We start from the raw sequence: 22,702 nt of genomic DNA on the forward strand, positions 1-22,702 counted from the left end.
TTGCCTGACCTCACTGCCCAGAGACCAGAGGTGCAGACGTGGCGTCGGGTCTGGTCCCTGTTCCCCAGGAGTCCGCATTTACTCCCAGGGCTCCAGGGGCGAATTCCCAGCCTGCGCCTCACTGCTGCAGCTAAGACCCTCTGCACTGTCCCTGGCGCCATGCCGGGCTCACAGGGTTGAGGTAACAACGAAGCCCAGGTCAGGGCCTCTGGACTCTTGAGTCCTGAGGGCGGCGCGACAGGGGCCCCAGATCTTGGGATCGCCAGGCGCGAGTTCGGGCGGGGTCTAGCACTTGGAAAGGACCGAGGCTCCGACCCCACAGACTCTCGGGGCGGGGCCGGGGGCGGGGCCTCGGGCCGGGGCGGGGCCGGTCGGGTCTCCAGGGCTCCGGGACTTGGCCTCGGGCGGGGCTGGAGGGGCGGTCGCGGGGCGGGCTCCGGGGCGGGGCGGGGCCGGCGCCCTCTGGGGCTCGCGGCGGTCGCTGAGCCTCAGTCCACCGTCCGCGCTCGCGCCGCCACCATGACCCACGCGCTGATGCCTGCGGCCCCCCAGCCGCTGGAGAAGGAGAACGATGACTACTTTCGAAAGGTGGGCGGCTTCGGGTGGGCGGCGAGTCTGAGAGGGTCGCAGACCTCCTACCCCCAGGATGTGGGGGGGTTGCGGGAGCGCGCGTCCGGGGTCGGCGAGGCCCGGACGGGGAGGCGCTCTGGTCTGGTGCGGGAAGAGAAGGGAGGGAGATGGAAAACGGGCCGCTGAGTACCGGGCGCCCGGAACAGGTGGCAGCCCGGCTGCGGAGGGCGGGTCCAGGGGGCCGCCCCCGAGCAGGTGTAAGCCGAGAGTCCGGGGTCTGGAAGGGTGCTTCCGCGTATCCCGAGAAAGGACCTGTGACTAGCTGCGCTGGCGCCCTAGGCCTCCAGGCGCTTTGCGACCCGAGCCCAACTTCCCCCCGGAGCGCTAGGCGGGGTCGCGAGTGGAGAGGGAAAGACCACCCCAGGCGGGTTGGCGTTGTCCTTTTCCCTCCAAAATACTTCAGTGTCCTCCTCTTCGACTTCTTAGTGTGTAGAAGATAGCAGCTGGGGGAAGGGGACCTCGGGTGCCGCCTTCTCATTTGTTCGGACTCGCCCAGGAGGGCCTGAGCACGGTGGTCTCGCCCCTTCTCGCTTTATGCTAAAGCGGATTTATCTGGTTGCCTGAGAAACCCGGCGGGTGAGTGCGGCGGACTCTGGGCTCTTAGCTAGTCCAGGCGCTCCTCTGCACTCAACACTGCCTGCTCCCCCGGAGGTCATAGCGATTCAGTCCATCAAAAGCAACCCAAGGTTGGGAATGGGGGTGCAAGCCTATAATCCCAGCAACTCAGGAGGCTGAGGCGGGAGGATTACAAATTCGAGGCATCCTTAAGGATTTAGCAAGATCCTGTCTCAAAATAAGGAGGACTGGGGAATTGTAGCTCAGTGGTAGAGCACCCCTGTATTTAATCCCCAGTGCCAAAAATACCCCCCAAAACCTACCCCAGCCCGTGCCAGTAGGGACGCTGGGATACCCAAAGGTGCCAGGGCCTGGTCTACAAAGATGCTTTGAAGCAGGGAGTCACAGAGACACTTTCCACACCTTCCTCCTTGCAGGTCCTGGGTGAGTCAAAACATAGCCATTGGAGCTTGGCCTGAGATCACTGGGTGGGTTAAGAGATTGTCCTTGTTATTTTTATGACAGATATGATCATAATTACAAATAGGGAAGTGAAACTGTTTAACTCAGAACAATCAATTCTTAATTGTTCAAAACCCGCCATTCAGTTCACCAATAGTCTTGGCATCTTCCTTCATCCACTCCATATTGACAACTTTGGGCTTTTTCTCATTAGTGAGGAGCAGTGACAGCAGGACTGGAGGGGGAATCTGGAAACCAGTGGGGACAGAGTGGGAAAAAGTCTTTTTTGTTAAGTTGCTTTTAGCATTTAAAAAATTGTTTTGCAGTATATTTAAGTTCAAAGATGTCATCATGGAATTACAGGATTATAACTTCTAATTATGTGAGGCGTTTGGGACAGAGGATCACAGGCCATGGAATTGCAGAAGGAGGCTTGGCCTGGGAATCCCTAGATGTTGGTCCTAGTGCCCCAGGGCTTGACTGCCACCCCCACAAAAGTGCTTTGTGGCCTCCAGAAAGTTGCTGTCTTTCTGCAACTTTCCTTCCTCTCTGGATTATCTGTTTTCTGAACAAGTGGCTTTGTGGACCTATGGCAGTGTTTGGGGGGAAATGTCAGGAAGGATGGAGCACACCTTTGAGGGTGATGGTCCCAAGCCTTCCAGAACAAGTTTTCCTGGGGGAGCCATGAGTCCAGGGGAGGACAGACATGCACAGGGAAAGGGAGAGGATGTGAGGTTGGGTGTTTTTCAGATGCAGTTTCTCTGGTGCAAAATCAGATGAATCACTGCTTTACCATGAGAAGCATCTGTTTTGAACATGAGACCTTGTAATGATCATTGTGCTGTGACTGAGTTAAGCCACAATAGTCCAAAGAGTGTTCTTTGCATGAGGAAAAGAAATGGTGTTGACTTAGACTCTTTCCTGATCTGTGAACTGAGACAGTTTTGACTTAAGAACTTAAGAACTGATGCTCCCTGGATGAAGTGTGATTGTTACACAGGTAAAGAAGAGCACTTCAGGTGAAGGGTCAGCCTGGGCAAAGGCATAGAATTGTAAATGCCTCTGGGTGTGAAAGTCTAGCCGGAATTAGGCAGTTCAGGGTCATACATCCTAAGGACCCACGAAATTTTGGTAATCCACCGAAGCATTTAAAGTAATCCCAGACATGTGAGATTTGCGTCAGAGGAAGACCCTTCAGACAGCTGAGTGGTTAGAGGGTCAGGGGTGGCTGAGAGGCAATGGTAGAGACAGGCAGGGCAGAGTTGGGGCCATTTAGCCCCCTGTTATCCCAGTCATCTTTGCCTTTCCTACTCTGATATAGCCTGCTGATGACTTCAGTCTGTTTAAAGTGCTGGGGGGTCAGAATCTCCACCACCAGTCCTTCCTACCAGCTTATGCACCAACTCATATCAAAGGCAAGGATCCCAATGAAGAGGTTGGAATGATGGGCAAAGGCAGTGTGCACAGGGTGGGAAGAACTGATGGGATTGAATATGGTGGAGAAGGCACTGTTGGCAGGACTCCAAATTATGGGGAGCAGGTGGATTTGAGGCCACCTTTGTGATATCCAAGTGGGTTCCAGTGCACCAGGGACCTGGCAGTCACTTGCTCCTGGCTGGAGATGCAGCTTTGGGAGGCACCAGTGTGGGAGGCTTTGGGATATTGAATGAAGGGACCTGGGGCAGAAGAGAATAATACCTTTACTTAAGGGATAGGTGGAGGCAAGACCGGAGAGCAGTGGTGTTAAGGAAGCGGACTCTTGGGACTCTTGTTAGCGGTCGGGTGAGGTTGACAAGCCAGAAGAGCCCTGGAGAGTTTTTGATTAGTCCCTTAGGGAGTTGTAAGAGGATGAGTAGTAGGAGGGATGGGGACCAAAGTTAGTGTATCATGTTGTGGGGGAAGGGCAGAGAAGAGAGTTGCTGGAGAGAGATAGGGACACAGAAGAGAGAAGCCAGGATTGTTTTGTTTTATTATTGTTGTTGTACTGAGGATTGAACCCAAGGCCTTGAACATGCTAGGCAAGCACTCTACCATTAAGCTACATTCCCATCCCTTTTTATTTTGAGACAGGGTCTCCACAAGTTGCTCAGGCTGGCCTCCAACTTCCTATCCTCCTGCCTCAGCCTCCCAAATAGCTGGGATTACAGGCATGTAGCATTAAGCCTGGCTTTATTTATTATTATCATTATTTTTTGTGGTGCTAGGGATGGAACTCAGGACTTCACATGCTACACAAAGCACTCTGTGACTGAGCTACAGCCCAGCCCCGCAGGCTTGTTTTAGAATGAGGAAGTCTAAAACCTCTTAAAGCTAAAGGTGAAGAAGTTAGGTGGGGAGTCTTTCTGAGATTGAGAGAGAAAGAGAACAAGCTGGGAAGGAGTCCTATCAGCCGGGGAGGTAAGGATTGGAAGCTGCTGCTGAGTGGGTTGGGAGGCTGAGCTAACCAGGGACAGTGGTCAGGACATCATACGACTCTGGACTTAGAATTTTGCACGCAGGATCAAATTCTTAAAATCAAGCTTCTCTTTTACCCTGCCTTCCCTTCCTCTCTTCTTTAAAATACACTCAAAAAGCTCTGTGCCTTGTGCTGGGGTTCTAGCTCAATGGTAGAGCACTTGCCTTGCATATACAAAGTCCTGGGTTCAATCCCTAGCAACACACACACACACACACACACACACACACACACATAAATAAAGATATTGTGTCCATCTACAACTAAAAAAAAAAATTAAAAAAGAAAAAAGAAAAAAAGCTCTGTGCCTGACTCTCACCAGGTTCTGGGATACACAGGACCCTGATTTTTTTTTTTTTTTTTAATTTTTTTTTTAGTGTTGGGTGTTGAACCCAGGGCCTCAGTGTGCTAGACAAGCACTCTATAGCTGAGCCAACCCCCAGCCCCTGGACCCTACAGCTCAAGCATGCGGCCATTGCTGATGCTTTGTGAAGCTAGCTCCAGCTAGGCTTGAAAAGGAGGGACTTCCCTTACTTTATTTCACAGCAAGAAGTGGAGTACCTCCACAAGCTTCATTCAGGAGAGCTACAGCAGTGTTTTGTGGAATTAAAAGTCCCTTATGCTGGATGACCCTGGTTCCTAAATGTGCAAGATAATTACTGATGGGGAAGGGGAGATACCTTTTAAATTAGGGTCTTTTGGGGGGTCATGTAGGAGTTGGCTATACAGAGCTAGAAGATAAAAAGTAAGCCCCAGGTCAGGGCTTTTTTTTTTTTTATATTTATTTTTTAGTTGTAGTTGGACACAATACCTTTATTTTATTTATTTATTTTTATGTGGTGCTGAGGGCCTCGCATATGCTAGGCGAGTGCTCTACTGCTGAGCCACAACTCCAGCCCAACTCCCACCCCCCACCCCCCCACCCCCCACCACCCCCCCATCTCTAAATTTTAAAAAAAGAAAAAAATATTTTGCGGGGGTTTGTCACAACATCATGTGTTTCTCTGACTTCTCACTGTATTGTTTCTCACTAAATTATTATACTTAAATACAGGTATAATTGTATAAGATTACTATAAATTCTTAAAAGGACTACCAGCTCCCCCCACCCCACCCCCACACCCCAAGGGTTTTTATGCTTTTCCTACTGAGAGTCTGGGAAGAATATGTTCTCTGACCTGTAGGTAAATGCACAGTAATGTTAAATTTTTAGGAGGCTGCATCCTGATAGCAGATTCCTGATAGCAGATTCCTGATAGCCCCTAGGGGAGAGGTAATTCCCATACCCCCCAGGAAAACTAGTTCTCAGCCACAAGAACACCAGCTGGGGGGAAAAAATAGAGGAAAGCCTTTCCTCAGGATTGTTGAAAGGCCCTAAATGGAAGGTTTTAGCACCACATGGAAGGAATCAGTACAAAGTACAGCATTGTCACTTGTTATCTCTGCCTCTTCATCCTGAGGGAACACAAATGCCCCGAAATGAATTTAACTCCATTGTTTTTACTCAAGAGCTGTAGAAGAAGTTGTTTCTTGTTCACAGAAACTGGCTCGCTGGACAGGGCCCCAGGGTTCATTGTGTCCTGGTTTATGGCCCCTGTTTACTCTGGGCTTCCTGGAGGCTCCAGCAGAGAAGGAAGGAGAATTTCTTCCCCCTTCAAGCTCAGAATCTCCTCCTGGTTTATCTTAGCAGGGAGCAGAGTCTGATTTCATGTTAGACACTTGTGTGTGTCATTTATGGGCACAGCTTGTGCGAGGGGAAGCGTGTTACTGATGGGCCAAGTCCACCAAGTACAGCGTAGGTACTGGGGATAAGCAACTCCAGCTTTATTAGGTATTGGTATCATCCTTCCAACAGCTGTTGGGAGTCTTAATCCTTTCCCAGGTGGGGAGGGGTTTGGGAGTTGGTGATCCTGTTCCTAACCCTTGATAATCCACCATGGGCTAAGCCGGGTCTGAAAGGCCAGACTGGACCCAGGCTGCTCATGGCTTGCTAAGGGTTCCAGATATCCTGGTGCACACCCACTGTCCAGAGGGCCTGCCTAATACTTCTCACACTGTGGGATCTTGGCCAAGAGGAGTCCCCTGGCAGAAACAGAAAATTTCAGGGTGACTCAGAGGAGAGTCACTGTGATGAGCTATAGCACTGTAAATGTCCCTTGTTTCCTGGGGCTATTTGGACAGTTGCCAAGACACCACCTGATGCTCTTGGGCATTGACTTTATCCTGATCAACACTTCCTCCTTTGGCTCGGATACTAGAGTCTCGTGACACAAAGGCTACATTGGAGGTGGCCACAGAGCATAGTGGGACTAGGTGCAGCTCAGGCAGAGGACTAGGTGTCTGGCAGAGAGGGCAGCAGGGGGTGCTGGCTGGGAGCAGGGTTTTTCCTGAAGCCTGGGGTGGGGGGGGGGGCGGGGAAGAGAGACAGAGACAGAGAGACTGACCGACCATGGTGAATGATGTGAGTGATGTGAGTCTCTTTGGCCTTTCCAGTGAGTTTATTATGGCCTTAAACCTTTGGAAAAATCCCAAGTTTCCATTTGTTTATAAGAAGAGAAAAGGGCAGGAGATCAAAACAACTCAGATGTCATTTATTTTTCTCCAATATCGTTTGCATTAAGAAGTAACGGAAGGGGCTGGGGTTATAGCTCAGCAGTAGAGTGCTTGCCTCACACTTGTGAGGTACTAGGTTCAATCCTCAGTACCACATAAAATAAATAAATAAGATAAAGATATTGTGTCTATCTTTAAAAAAAATCTTTTACAAAAGTAAGTTGTTAAAAAGTTAACCAAAGAAATGCACAAATTCAAAGTCACAAACAAATACCAGCTCCCACCCATACTACACAGACATCTTATAGACAAGGATGTTAACTGGTTAACAGTTGATTGGAATAAGCAGGACATTGGTTGGGTCTGGCAAAAACATTTGATTCATGGAGATTTTGCTGGTTTTGGGTATAGTGGGAGGCGCAGTAAAAGCTTTGCTATTCAATATGTTGAAAAATTATAGTGATTGCCACACAGTAGGCATTTTTACAGATTTCTTTCTTTTTTAAAAAAATATTTAGTTTTTAGTTGTAGTCGGACACAATACCTTTATTTTTTAATTTATTTTTAGGTGGTGCTGAAGATCGAACCCAGGGCCTTCTCCAGCCCCATTTTTACAGATTTCTAAAACTCACTGCAGGGAGTCTCTAGTTATTTGCCTCATGCCTCCTCCACTCCCATAGATATGGATTGGGATGCTAGAGGGAGGCAGCTGGGCCTTCCCCTCCACCACGGGCCCCAAGCTGGCGGAGATCCTGGAAGGGCAGGAGGGCTATTTACAAGTGCAAAATTCATGTTTTTTCTTCTTTTTTTTGGACATGGAAAAGACAGATTCTCCGCATCCAGCCTGCCCTGATTCTTCATTGTGGTGAAAAGTTAAATTAGATGTATGTGTGTATTGCAGGGTATCACATTCTATTTTTGTGCTTTCTGGTTGACAGCTCTGACCACTCCATAAACAAACAATTCTGTTTTCTAGAGTTTGGTGGTTGAGTAAGGGATTGCATAACCAGGAGGAAATGAGAAAGTATCTTTGCTGGAGAAACAAGTAAAAGCACCTGTCCTCCTCTGTGGCCTATATGAGGGTCTCGGGCCCAGAGCTACCCCAGTCCTGTCCTGTCCCCACACACATGCTCCATTTTAGTTTTAGTTTTTGTTTTTACATTTTTAGTTGTAGATGGACTCAGTATTTTTATTTATTAATAAATAAATAAATTTTTTTTGTAGTTGTAGATGGACAGCATGCCTTTATTTTATTTATTTTTCTGTGGTGCTAAGGATCGAACCCAGTGCCTCACACGTGCTACCACTGAGCTACAACCCCAGCCCACACACTCAGTTTTACTCCTGACCTTTACATCCCACGCTTGTACTTTGCCTTGAATTTGCTGGAAACACATTTACATGTGGGCTTTGTCTTTGGCTGTGTGGAAGATGGGTCCCTACTGGTGGCCCAGGTTGAAAAGGAGGCTGGCCCTAGACCCTGCATGAGTGGGCCCCCAGTGGGGTAGGGAAGACTGTGCTGTTCCTCCAGTCTACCTTCTAGGTAGCCTGGCCATGTCAGTGTCTACTGGAATCTTCTTGTTTCTTCCAAATTAAGTGAGGCTCCAGTTTTTGCTTAGGTGTTGCTATTAAATACTTGCCTTACAAGTGATCAGTCTGACAATACTCTGAGGACATGGGAGTGTACACCGACACAAGAAGTTTTCAGTCTAGATAAACGTATTCCAGTTAAGTAGGACCTTTTTAGTTGCAGATGCTGGAATTTTCAATCTAAAGTGGCTTAGGCAGGTAAACACATCCCTGGAATTTGACTCAGTACTAAAAAAGGAATGAATCACTGATGAATGAATCCGCCTTGGTGGATCTCAAAACATGATTTTGAGTGAAATAAGCCAGACACAAAAGAATGCATACTATCCGATTTTGTTTACAAAGGTCTAGAACAGATAGAAACGTGTGGTGATGGATGTCAGGGTGTGGGCTGCCTAGGACTGATGGAAGTGTTCTATAATTTGATAGGATTTATGGCTCCACAGGTATGCACATTTGTCCATACTCATGGAACTGTATGCTTAAAAATCTGTGTATTTTATTATATGTAAATTAAACCTCATTAATAATAATAATAATAATAATAATAATAATAATAATAATAGTAGAGGGAACAGCTTTAGCAAGGAAGGGAATGAATTGGCTCCTGTAACTGAGAAGTCCAGAGGAATGACTTCAGGCCTGGCTTGATCAAGGGCTCAAATGCTGTCACTAAAGCTGTCTTCTCAGGTCTAGGGTGGTTCCATTTCTGGGGAGATACTCCCCTACTGGTGGAAATATGGCTACTACCATCTAGTCTTCTATCTTTCTAGGTTTAAGGCCAAGGAGGGCCTCTATTTCAATTCAGTAGTGGGGATTGAACCCAGGTGGGCTCTACCAGTGAGCTACATCCCCAACCCTTTGTTTGTTATTTTGAGTCAGGGTCTTGGTAAATAGTCCAGGCTGGCCTAGAACTTGCCATCTTCCTGCTTCTGCCTTCTGAGTCACTGGGATCACAGCTAGGTGCCACTGTGCCCAGTGACGGCAACTTCTTGATGAGCTGTGATTGAGTCTGATTGTCATGTCTCATGTGCTTATCCCTGAACCAGTTGTAGAGTAAGGAACATGCTTTTCCAACTGGCCAGGCATAAGTCAGATGGTTCTTCCTCTTGGAAAGCGGGTAAGAGAACAGGTACTTACCACCCCTGACCATCATGGCTCCACAGTGGGAGAGGGGCATGGATCACACTGCTCCCCAAAGGATGTGGGGTAACGCTGGGCCGCCCTGAGCCAGGGAGCACGTGGAGGGATGCCTGGGGGTTGGCAGGCAAGCTGCCCCAGCATCTGCACACATTCCTACCACTGTGTCTGCCTCATAGCTCATCTCAAAGGAGCAGGAAGGATTTGAGCTGCAGACCCACTCCAATATTTATTTCCTCCTGAGTCTCTGATAGCTCACCTTGCCTCAAAGCTGTGAGAGCTGAGGTGCTGTATCAGGGTTCACATAAGTGTCCGACCCTTGGGAGATGTCCACACAGCTAGCGATGATGCTGAAGAGTCCCTCAGTGCTTGCTTTTCTTGGTGGTTGCTGTCCAATCATCCTTTCACATTACAAGACTGATGGAAATGCTTGGACTTAATCCTGGGAAGGGAACATAATAGACTCTGTGTAGGAGAAAGTCTTACTGTGTTATAGGAGTTTGTCAGCAGTGACCCTAGAGGATTGGACAACTCAGTTGGTGCCCCTGATTCCTGATACAAGCCTGTGTTCCAGTTTTGGGGCCCACTCTACATTCCTATGTGAATGAGACCCTGATACTGAGTTGCAGGGCCTGGGCTGGAAGCTGTGTATGCAGGGCTAGGGCCTTGTTACTAGGCAATACCAGGCAGGAGAAATGTGTGGGTAACCACTGAGGGGGCTCCCTAGGAAAAGAACCCCTTGGAAGGATGTAGTGATTGATCACTCACAGCCTCTGATGATACCAGGGGATTTTTCTGGATGTCTTGCCCAGATTTACCTCACAGGAAAATTTCCAAGCCGCCCGGTGGGCATTTCTGTGTTCTTAGCAGGGCCCAGCATTCCTACCTGTCAGTGAGAAGTAATGTAGCTTTGGGTCCAATTACTCAGATCTAATCCCAACATTCCTATGCCTTATCTAGAAACTTGACCCTGCATCTGTGGGCTGGTTAGGGCGTAGTGATTCCAGAAGTTGGGTAAAGTATAGGAGCAGGAAAGAGTTCTTATCCATATGCTGTGATGGCTGCTTATCTGAGCTCTGGGAATATACATAAAAGAATTAGTTATTAAAGCGTCTTTGTAAAATAAAACAGAGCACTGGTGAACCATGTAATTCTGAATCAAATTGAACAGCCTTTCACAGTAATTTTCAGAAGTGGAAAGGAAAGAGACCAATAAGTTATTTTACCCCTTTAATGTTCAATTGGCTTAACATTAAGGACAATTTTATCTTATATCTGAATAAAAAAAGATAATTAGTTTTCTGATTTTAAGTTTAAATAAGGGATTGTTTAATGGTTTAAAATGTACTAACTTCAAGATTCATCCCAACTCAAATTCTGAATATCTGTGTGAATTGAACTCTGGGAGGAAATGTTTTTGTAAGTTAGGGAAAACTAGGTGTGGGGCCTGCGTGGGGAACAAATAGTGGTGACCTGCTAGAAAGTGAGAATGAGAAATCTTTGTGGAAGGAAAAATGTAATTCATTTCTGATTCACCAGTCCAAAAGGCCACTGATAATGGGGACTTCTGAGAAAGATGGCTGTAGTAACCTTGGTAACCTGCCTCTCCTCTTCCTGCTGGGGTTCGGGCTGTGGGCGTGGCTCTGATTGAGTGAGGTTGGGGAGGCTAGGTGTGTGCAGAGCCTGGACTGCAGTGACGCAGTTGGAGAGAAAGGGTGATCTCGTCATCGAATACTGCCTGCCAGGCCACACCCAGGGAGTAGCCACAGCTGCCAGTCCTACAGATAAGCTTCAACGAAGAATGTGGTCCTGACTTAGATCTCTGGGCTTACACCTGTGTGGGGTGGAGAGCACATCATTAGGTTTAAATGAAACATTGTTTCTGATCTTAAACTTAATAGGATGAAACATTGTAACCCAAAAACCCCAGGAAAATATAGGCAGAGAACACAAGTAGACAATTCACTGAAAAAGAAATCTAAGTGATAGTTACTGTATTAAAAAGTGTATACCATCACTAATAATGAGCATGCAAATTAGGAGAATGGGAAGTTTTTATTTTTATTTTTTTGCCATACTGGGTATTAAATCCAGGGGCACTTTATTGTAAAGTCATATCCTCAGCCCTTTTTATTTTTATTTTTGGTACCAGGGATTACCTCAGGGGTACTCAACCACTGAGCCACATCTCCAACCCTGTTTTGTATTTTATTTGGAGACAGGGTCTCACTGAGTTGCTTAGCACCTTGCTTTTGCTGAGGCTGGCTTTGAACTCATGATCCCCTTGCCTCAGCTTCCCAAGCCACTGGGATACAGGGTGCATCACCACGGCTGGCTCCTTTTTATTTTTTATTAAGGGGTCTTGCTAAATTGCTGAAACTGACATTGAATTTGCAATCCTTCTGCCTCAGCCTCCTGTGTCTCTGGGATTACAGGCATGTGCCACCATGTTCAGCTAAAACTAATACTTTTGAACTTAACAAATAAAAAGACAGCCCAGCTTAGAAATGGGCAAACATTCTGAATTGATATTTCTCCAAAGAAGATCTATTAATGGCCAATAAGTCTATGAAAAGACTTTTACTGCTTACCTGACCAGGGACAGGGAGACTCACATGGGGCAGGAACCCTTACCTGTGCAGGAATCCTCAGGGTCCATATCCCAGCTATAGACTCTGAAATGAGCAGAGTGATATTTTATTTTTTGGTGAGGGGAATCAAGCTCAAGGACTTATGCATGCTGACTCAGTGCTTTACCACTGAGCTATACCCCCAGCCCAAGTTCATCATCACTAATCATCAGGGAAATGGCAGTTCCAAACCACAATGGGATACCGCAAACACTATCATAGTTATAATAAAAAAGATAGGGCTGGAGTGTAGCTAATATTAGAGCACTTGCCTAGCATGCACAAGGCCCTGGGTTTGATCTCTAGTACTACACACATACACACACAATACAAAGACCCTTACAAATATTGATGAGATATGGATAAGTGGAAACCCTAATGGAAATGTAAAAATAGTATAGTGACTTTGGAAAATGGTCTGATGGTCACATAGAATTAATGGTGTAACCCAGTAATCCCATCTTAGGCACACAGCCAAGAAAATAAAAAACAAAAAAATAATAAATAAAAATAAAATAAAACATACTTCCATATAAAACCTTGTTATAAACTGGACATGGTAGCATAGACCTGTAATCCTAGTGACTTGGAGGATGAGGCAAGAGGATGGCAAGTTTGAGGCCAGCCTCAGCATTGTCTCAAAACATAAAAAGGGCTGGGGGTGTAGCTCTGTGGTGAGGCACCCCATCTTTAATCTCCAGTACAAAAAAAAAAAAAAAAAGAAAAGAAAAGAAAACCTGACAAAATATATGTGCCATAGGAAGGACTATTTTGTAAGGTTGGCCCTCGCTAACATCTGGAAACTTGGTTCTTGGAGTGTTTTCCTCATTCTTTAACTGGTAAGGTTTCTCTGTGCCTAGATGGTGGTACAAAAGTATGGTTTATGATGAACATTTGCTTTCCTTCTAGGAATTTGGAATTTCAGTACATGCTAGGCAGAGGGTGCCTTTGTGATCAGCACCCACTAAAAATCCTGGAAAGAATCTCTAATGGGCTAACTTGGGTGAAGTTGTTGCATTTCTGGTTCTGGACAAGAATATGCTGTGTGACCCATCATAGGTGGGAGAGAACATAAAAGAAGCCTGCATGTGATTTATCTGGACTGTCTGTGCAGCTTTACTAAGCTGCTGTGATAAGTCTTGCTCATGATAATATATAATAATATCAAGTCTGGTGAATCTTATTTTTTGGTACCAGGAATTGAACCCAGGAGCATTTAAGGACCGAGCCACATACCCAGCCCCTTTTTTTATATTTTATTTAGGAAAGGGTATCACTAAGTCTCTTAGGACCTCACTAAATTGCTGAGGCTGGCTTTGAACTGGTGATCCTCCTGCCTCAGCCTCCTGAACTGTTGGGATAATAGTTGTGAGCCACCACGCCCAGCTATTTGTTTTTCTCTTTGATGTTACTTTTAGAGGTTATTTTATGTTAAACATTTTTCGGTTCTCTTAAATATTGTCATCATTTTTAGTGGCTGATCTCTGACGGGGCATCTCTTATTATTTTTCCCTTAGGGCTGTAATCCCCTTGCACAAACTGGTCGAAGCAAACTACAGAATCAAAGGGCAGCTTTGAATCAGCAGATCCTGAAGGCTGTACGGATGCGGACAGGAGCGGAAAACCTTCTGAAGTAGGTGTCTCTGGCTTCACTGCCTCAGCTGGGAGCCCAGGCCCTCTCAAGGCCTGTCTCTCTTTCCTGTACTCCTAGGACTGGCTCTTGTGTCAGCTTTGGATTCCCACCTCAGTTCTGGTACCTAGAGCATGTTCTTTTTTGCTTAGTATTGGTCTTGTTAACGACAAATATTTTGCCCACCCTGATTGTGTTTGGGAAGAGGCACCGAGGACAGTGAGGGGAGTGTCAGCCATCCTAATCTGAAGTCTAGTTCTTTTTTCTTTTTTTAATATTCTTAAGTTTTAGGTGGACACAATATCTTTATTTTACGTTTATGTGGTGCTGAGGGTCGGACCCAGTGCCTTGTGCATGCCAGGCGAGCACTCTACCACTGGGCCACAACCCCAGCCGCTGAAGTCCAGTTCTTGCCCTGGTGTTTGTTTTCCTTGTTTTCTGGACCTGATTGTTTTCTCCACTGCCTGGCGAAGATCACTGCTTGGTAAATGTGTGCTGAATGTACAAGAGACAGCGAGGCAGGAAGATGGGACTGGGGTATTTTTTTTATTGACAGTGTCCCCTTTTCTAATGAGAGGACCCATAAACCAGGCATGGTGGCACATGCCTGGGTCCCACTGACTCAAGAGACTGAGGCAGGAGGATTACTTGAGCCCAGGAGTTCAAGGTCAGTTTGGGCAATATAGCAAGGTCCTGTCTGAAAACCAAACAATAAAACAGGAAGTGCGTGAGAGGGGTGACTTGCAGCCCTATGCCCTTGGAACACTCAATAGTTCCTTCTCAAGCACAGAACTCAGTGAAGCCTTACCCATGCCTAAGCAGCTGTAAATCCTCCCCACACCCTTTAATACAACACAAGACTCTCTGCCAGCTTTCTTTTGTTTACTGAGCACAGAGTTTCTTCTTCCTTCAAAGTTCTAGGGTAGGTTCTTGTCCCCCCTTGCTGTCTTTTACAGTGGATAGTTAAGGTGGGTACTATACCTGCTGTCCAGGTAAGTTTGACAGGTAGATGCCTCTTGGTGCTTCAGGAAGAGATAGGGAGTACTTGCAGGAACCCGGAACCCCAAAGCCTGCTCAAAATTATAATTCCATTGGAGCTTTCCAAAACTTTTAGGGATTTCAAGGGTGGGGAGGGTGCAGGCATGTCTGCAAGGTTACGGATATTGGCTGTTTCCGATGATTCACCTTGACTGTTGGGGTCCGTGAAGAAATCAGGTTTCTTGGGAGGTTGTTGAAAAAAAATAAATATACCAACTTGGTATTTGTAAAAGAAATACAAGACTCCAGGGCTCCCAGCTTCTGGTAGTCACAGACAGACAGGAATGAATGAATGGCATGATCGGTAACTTCATATACACTTATCCCTTGAGCAATCAGTAAAACAGGAAGAGTTTTCAACCTTGATCTTGAGCTAAATTCATTTCTGAATTGGTTTGAAAGGTCTCTGAGATATTAGGTAGGGAAAGAAAGATATGTATGGACATGGGCTCCTCCACCTCGCCCCTCGCTCCAGTGGTTCTAGTGGTTGAAACCAGGGCCTCACACATGCTAGGCAAGTGCTCTAATGCTGAGCTGCATCCCCAGCCATTTTAAACTTAATTTTGATATAGGGTGATGCTAAGTGCTAAGTCTGGCCTTGAACTTGTGATGCTCCTATTTCAGCCTCCCTAGTAGGCCATGTGCTTTTCTATATGCACAGAAGGATAAAGAAAGAAACTGTTAGTAGAATTGGCTCTTGAGAACAAGACCCAGGGGAAGGAGGACAAAGACAACTCTTCTTTTTTGTTTATTAGTCCCTTCAGTGTTTGTGCTTTTACCAACTATATGAATTAATTTTATTCCTATTTTTTGTTGTTAGTTCATTTTATCTATACATAATATTGGTTTATTTTGACATCATTATCCAAGCATGGAATAAAATTTGCTCTAATATCAGTCCCCAATACTTCCCCTTACCCTCTTCTCCTTCTCTTTGTTCCCTTTTCTCTATTTTGCTGATCTTCTATTTACTTATAGCTTAAAAAAAAAAAAAAGACTAGTGCATTATGGATATACATAAAGGTGTTACTCATTGCGATATCTTCATATATGTACATAAGAAAGTTGGTCCAGACTCATTCCACTCTTCCTCCCTTTTCCTGTCCCTCCTTCCCCTTTAAAATCCCCTTCCTCTACTCCTGTGATGTATCTTCTATTTTCATGGAAACCTCTCCTCCCCTTTTTTGACTCATTTTGTTCTAGCTTCCACATAGGAGAGAAAACATTTGACCCTTGAATTTCTGGGTCTGGCTTACTTCACTTAGCATTATGCTCTTCAGTTCCATCCAGTTACCAGCAAATACCATAATTTCATTCTTTTTTTTTTTTTTTTTAAGTTGTAGATGGACACAATAACCTTATTTACTTATTTTTTTATGTGGTACTGAGGACTGAACCCAGTGTCTCCCATGTGCTAAGTACTCTCCCACTGAGCCTCAACCCCAGCCCAATAATTTTATTCTTTGTGGCTGAGTAAAACTCTATTGTGTGTATAGACTACATTTTCTTTATCCATTCATCTGTTGATGGGCACCTAGGCTCGTCTCAGAGCTTGGCTATTGTAAACTGGGCTGCTATAAACATTGATGTGGCTGTATCCTTCTAGTATGCTGATTCTAAAATCAAAGTTCTAATCTTTTGGAAATACACCAAGGAATGGGATAGCTGGGACATGTGGTGGTTCCATTTCTAGTTTTTTGAGGAGTCTCCATAGTACTTTTCAGAGTGGTTGTACTAAATTGTAGTTCTACCCCAATTTAGAACTGTGTTTTCCCCCCTATATCCTTGCCCACGTTTATTTTTATTTGTAAATCACCATTCTGACTGGAGTGAGATAAAATCTTAATGTGGTTTTCAATTGCTTTTCCCCTATTGCTAGAAATGTTGAACAGTTCTTCACATAGTTATTAGCCATTTGTATTTCTTCTTCTTCTTTTTCTTCTTCTTCTTCTTTTTTTTTTTTTTTTTTTGTGTGTGTGTGTGTGTGTGGTGCTGGAGATTGAACCCAGGGCCTTGTGCATGCAAGGCAAGCACTCTACCTATTGAGCTATATCCCTAGTCCTCTGTATTTGTTCTTTTGGGAAGTATCTATTTAGTTCTTTTACCCATTTGTTAATTGGGTTCTATGTGTGTGTGTGTGTATGTTGAGTTTTTTAATATATTCAGGATATTAATCCCCTGTCTGAGGAGCAGGGGGCAAAGATCTTTTCCCAATCTGTGGGCTTTCTGTTCACATTCTCATTTCCTTTGCTGTACAGAAGCTTTTTAATTTTATGGCATCTCACTTATTGATTCTTGGTTTTATTTCTTGTGTTTTAGGGGTCTTGTTAAGGAAGTCAATGCCTGTGTCAGTATGTCGGAGTGTTGACACTAGCTTTTATTCTAGCATTTGCAGAGTTTCTGGTCTAATTTCTTCTTCTTTCTTCTTTTTCTTAAGTTCTCTGCAGGGTGAGGTATCTGGTCTCATTCTTCTACATATGGGTATCCAGTTTTCTAGCACCATTTATTATCAAATGACAGTATCTGTGTGGCTTTGTCACTGTGTCTTCTGTTCCATTGGTTTTTGTTACTCATTTTTTATTGTGAAATACTGCAGAGGTCCAAAAGAATAATGCAGGCAGATCCCTGGAATCTGCCACTCGGTCAGGAATAACAGTGCTGTGTCTGTGTTGGTTTTATTATTCCCAGAACAGCAGAGGACAGGAGGTCCTGGGCGGGAAAGGTCTGGGGAACCTCCTCTCTGGCTCCTTTTATAACTAGGTGTAAGGGAGTTGTTACTAGAGGGCACTGGGAAAGTATTGTAACATTTTAGCTTTTTTTTTTTTTTTAAGTCAAAGTATACCAGGCTGGGGATATGGCTCAGTTGGTAGAGTGCTTGCCTCGCGTGTAAGGCCCAGGGTTCAATGCCTAGCACCATACACACACACACACACACACACACACACATACAAAAAAAAAAAAGTCAAAGTATACCAAAATGTATTAGAAGGGGGGAAAAAACAGGGGGTGGAGGCGTACCCTCAAGGAAGAGAAGTAGATCCTCTCAGAGAGGGCAGTGACTACATTTTATCTTTTAAAATCTGACAGTTGCCTGACTGGGCATCATGGTAAACACCAGAAGTCCCAGTGACTTGGGAAGCTGGGGATGTAATTCAGTGGTATAGAGCTCCTAGGTCAATTCCCAGTATCAAAAAAAAAAAAAAAAAAAAAAAAAATTGGCAGAGCCTCTGTCTGAAGACAAGTCATCATTAGCTCCTCACAGCACAGTAGACCTCAGGAGGCCTGCACAGTTTAGGAGAGTCTCCTAATTTTGATACCCCCTACCTGTACTGGGAAGTCTGGTGTGTTTTGTGACCTCAGGCTCTGCTTGCCACAATTTTTTTCCCCTTGCATACTAGAGATCAGATCCTGAGGCTCTTTACCCCTGAGCTACATCCTCAGCCCTTTTTAAATATTTTTATTAGATACAGAGTCTCACTGAGTTGCTTAGGGCCTCACTAAGTTGCTGAGGCTGGCTTTGAACTTGTGATCCTCCTGCTTCAGCCTCCCAAGTTGCTGGGATTACAGGTGTGCACCACGGTGCCCAGCTCCTTTTTATTTTGTATTTTGAGACAAGGTCTTGCTAAATTGCTGAGGCTAGCCTCAGTCTTGCAATCCTCCTGCCTCAGCCTCCCCAGTTGCTGCAGTTGCAGGTGTGTACCTCTTTTCTGTTTGACACTTTAACAGGCAGCTCTATGGGCTGGGGAGTAGCCCTGAGGCCTCTCTGGGAGTAGTCTCTGCTAATTTTCCTGTTTATGGATTCACAGAGCACTTCTTAAGTGCCATGAAGGGTTAGAGGTGTAGGGGATAAGGCTACCCACAATGTATGTGACGTCCTCTTTTATGGAGGGCAGATTTTTTTTTGCAGGGGAGTGGGTTGCTGGGGATTGAACCCACGGCCTGACACATGTTAGGCAAGGGCTCTACCACTGAGCTACCTGCCAACCTGGAGGGGAGACTTTAATACACAAATAAACAAATCAGACCATGTCAGGAAGTGATGTTTTTCTAGGGTGTGATGAAATGAAAATATGATAGCGGCTGGCCCCAGAGAGCGTAGCCTCAGAGTCTTGGGGCACACAGAGAGGCTGCTTTGACCAGGGGTTTGGAGTTTCTCTGAAACTAGGGCAGTTCTGCCTGTCTGGTTTTCTTTTCTTTTTTTCTTTTTTTTAGTTGTGGATGGACACCATAACTATATTTATTTTTATGTGGTGCTGAGGATCGAACCCAGTGCCTCACACGTGCAAGGCGCGTGCTCTACCACTGAGCCCTAGCCCCAGCCCCTTACTAACACCAGCAAATAGCTCTGAGACTGGCTCAGACTCATTGTCAAGTTAGTTGTAGAGGTGGCATGGGTGGGGGTGGGGTGGGGTTGTTAATGATTCTCACACTGACCTAAAAGTTCAAAGTGCCCCACTCTGGACAATGTTGTCAGAGGAAACCCTAAAGGTATTTATTAATCTGGTTCAACCGGCACCAACGGTTTTCTGAGAATAAATAAGGCATTTTGCCAAGCCTAGCGGTGGCCCTGCCGTGTCCCTGGGTGATGGATGATGATTACGTGACTGTTTATGAGCAGGGGGTAGTTTCTGTCATGTCTTGGGCCTTGCGCTCCTTCTTTCTTCTAAATTTTCAGATGTTCAACTGCAGTCCCCACATGAAGGTAGTGCAGTTGGAACAGGGATAGGGGGATGTTTGGGAAAATGTCCCCAGAAATGTAGGATTGGAAGTAAGGGTTCCAGTGTGTGACCAGGTAAGAGGACACTGTGGCTGGGCAGGTGCTGTGAGCTGCCAGATTTTTAGGCCCCTTCATGATCTTCTCTGATCTATATCAGCAAAGTATCTATGAGGTTCCTGGAATTTAATTAGGAGAATAGCCAATATTTTAAAGGTACCTACCCGTGCCAGATCTTCTGTCCTCACTCCACAAAGTTGGAGATCTCTTTTTCTGGGGGGTGTGGAGGGGAGACTACTGGGCATCGAACACAAGAGCCCTTTACCACTGAGTTGCATCCTCAGACCTTTTTGTTTTTTATTTTGAGACAGGGTCTTCCTAAGTTGCTGAGGCTGGCCTCAAACTTATGATCCTTCTGCCTCAGCCTCCTAAGTCACTGGGATTACAAGCATATGTCAATCTGCCCAATTTTTAAAATAATCTTTCTTTTTTTCTTTTTTAGGGGGGTAGTACCAGGGCTTTAGTTCAGGGTGCTTTACTGCTTTTTCTTTTTTTGAGACAGGGTCTCGCTAAATTGTTTAGGGACTTGCTAAGTTGCTGAGGCTGACCTTGAACTTGCAATCCTCCTGAGTTTCTGGGCTTACAGACCTGTACCACCATGCCCAGCTTAAAAATCTTTTCATTGTTGCTGGGAACAAAAGTATACTCCTATAATCTCAATTACTTGGGAGGCCAAGAAAGGAGGATTGCAAGTTTGAGGCCAGCCTGCTCAACTTAGCAAGACCTATCTCAAAATGAAATTTAAAAAAGGGCTGAAGATCTAGCTCAGAGGTAGAAGACTCCTGGGTTCAATTCCAAGTACTGCAGTCAATCAATCAGTCATTTGATTGTTGAATTTTTAAACATTGGCAACCAGTGAAGGGGAGGGAAAAACAACTACCCGAGGGCCAAGTGAACGAGTTGCACAGGTCTCCGGTTCAGTTTGTGATCACTTGGCCAGAGGGTCATGGGACTTTAGGCCAGGAGTAACCTGGGGTGGTTTAATGAGAATGACCAGAGGTTGATGACTGCTCGCATGGTCACTTTTGAGGGGCTAGTGCGTGTTCTTGCAGTGGGATGTGGGAGTGCTCCTTGGCCTTTGGGGCTGGCATGAACACCAAAGCCTGCCTTCCCCTACTGAGAGATGGACTTGGAGCAGATATCCTGCCAGCCACACCTAATCTTCTGCCCCACTCATGTGGCCCTACAAGGGCATAGGCTAGCCTCAGGCCTACCTCCTGAGTCCCTGGCAGAGCAGGATTCAGGACCAGTTCCTGGAAGAACAGGTGGCAGAGTAAAGACTGTTCCCTAGAGTCAACTAAGTGGATCCGATAAGGTCTCTGAAGCAGGTGCAAGTCACTGGGTCAATTATGGTACCTGTTCCCAGAGGAACAATTTTACTCAAAGGCTTGGGAGAGGAAAAAAATCTCATGGAAACCAATAGGGACATGTGAGTCAGAAAGCAAAATTCAAGTGTGTGTTTAAGACAAAACATGGGGACATGCCAGGAATTTTCAACTCGGGGCACAGAAGCCATCTTTGTTCTTTTTTTTTTTTTAATATTTATTTTTTAGTTTTCGGCGGACACAACATCTTTGTATGTGGTACTGAGGATCGAACCCGGGCCGCACGCATGCCAGGAGAGCACGCTACCGCTTGAGCCACATCCCCAGCCCCATCTTTGTTCTTTATAGTACATGTGTGCTTTTTATAAAAATCCCTTTGGCCAGTGAGAAGCCATGGAGACTAGTGTGTGGCCCTTTCTGGGCCCTTTCTGAAGCACCCTTCTGCCTCATTCTGGTCAGCCTCGAGTTCTCTTTTGGCACACTGGCCCAGAGGAGTCGACACCGAAACAGAAGCTGAAAGACGCAGCACATTTCCCTAAAAAGCCCAGGGAAACCATTTGTTTTCATTCAGAAAGGCAGCCAGGGGACAAGGCTCTGGACTTAATCCCTGATTTGGACCAACCCATTTTATATTTGACCATTGCCCCAGCCGAGGACCAGAGATGGCTGGGTGTATCTGCCATCTTGAATTGGTACGCCTTAATCAAGAAACCTCCTTCTACCAACGAATCAGTGAAAAATCCTTAGCTAGAAATACACCTTAAATTCTAGAATTGATTTCTGAATCATCTATGTATCCAAAGATCAGCATCAGAGAAGCCAAACTCAGGACCCCACCTGGCTGCCACCATAATTCAAAGTGACTCACACAAAAACATCTACATCCAAAGAACAGCTCAGTGATTGGTTACAAATCTTAGGTGGCAAATTATTGTCATGTTAGGAGAGAGGAGATATAGAAAATTAACATGTAAGGTGGAGAAATCAAGAGTTGGCATTATGGGTACATTGTCTTGGCATTTGGGGAGTCTTGGTGTCTCCGTTGCTATGGTTTATCTTGGACCCAGTCTGCTGCCAAGAACCAGTGGGCCGACACTTGGGAGCAGTCTTCATTCTGACATTTTTTTCTTCCAGAAACTGAAATTTGTTGAGCCTCCATCATGGAGAAAGGACGGTGTAAACTTCTAGGAGAAATATCAAGAAATAGAAGACTTGTTCTTTAGGAGTTTTCATTGTTTATCCAAAATAGATTTGAAGGGCTGGGTTGCAGCTCAGTGGTAGAGGGCTTGCCTAGAATGTATGAGGCACTGGGTTTGATTCTCAGCACCACATATAAATAAATAAAATAAAGGTCCATCAACAACTAAAAACAAAAACAAAACAAAACAAAGTAGATTTGAAGCACATTTGCTCATTTGTACAGCATGTCGGATTAAAGCATGAATGAATAAGGATGTAAAGGATAGGAGGAAGAAAGATATAAGAGATTTAGATTTGTCTGAAGGTATGGCTAACACATGCCACAGAATCCTATATATATTTTTTAATATTTATTTTTTTAGTTATAGGTGGCCACAATGTCTTTATTTTATTTGTATGCGGTGCTGAGGATTGAACCCAGCCTCACACCTGCTAGGCCAGCACTCTACCTCTGAGCCAGAATGCCAGCTCAAATCCTTTATATTTTATTAGATGTGAACCACAGTATATCTATTGAGCTTCCTGGCAGGTGATATGAAGAAGGGAATGTGATCTGGAACACACTGTGTGCTCATTAGCCAAAAAACAACATGTTGTTAAAAAGTGAACCCCTTCCTAATACTGAGGGCTGAGAAAGTTTTCTTCCTTGAATCCTGATGGATAATATTAACTAGTAAATCAGTCATTTTCTCAATAACCCCTCTGTAGCCCAGGTTTTAC

General features: G+C 45.3%; 1 protein-coding gene across 2 annotated transcripts in view; it reads left to right on the forward strand.

Annotated features, from left to right (window-relative positions):
- The first annotated feature begins 487 nt into the window (after positions 1-487).
- Rhpn2 (rhophilin Rho GTPase binding protein 2) overlaps positions 488-22,702 on the forward strand; it is a 64,412-nt gene continuing 42,197 nt past the window's right edge. For both annotated transcript variants that reach the window (XM_027941416.2, XM_071604570.1), the window contains exons 1-2: positions 488-588; positions 13,533-13,648. In XM_027941416.2, coding sequence (XP_027797217.1) covers positions 520-588; positions 13,533-13,648 — 185 coding nt within the window. In that variant the 5' untranslated portion in view covers positions 488-519. The remainder of the gene's footprint in view (positions 589-13,532; positions 13,649-22,702) is intronic.

This window comes from Marmota flaviventris, chromosome 18 (genome assembly GCF_047511675.1).
Source record: "Marmota flaviventris isolate mMarFla1 chromosome 18, mMarFla1.hap1, whole genome shotgun sequence".
Lineage (NCBI taxonomy): Eukaryota > Metazoa > Chordata > Mammalia > Rodentia > Sciuridae > Marmota > Marmota flaviventris.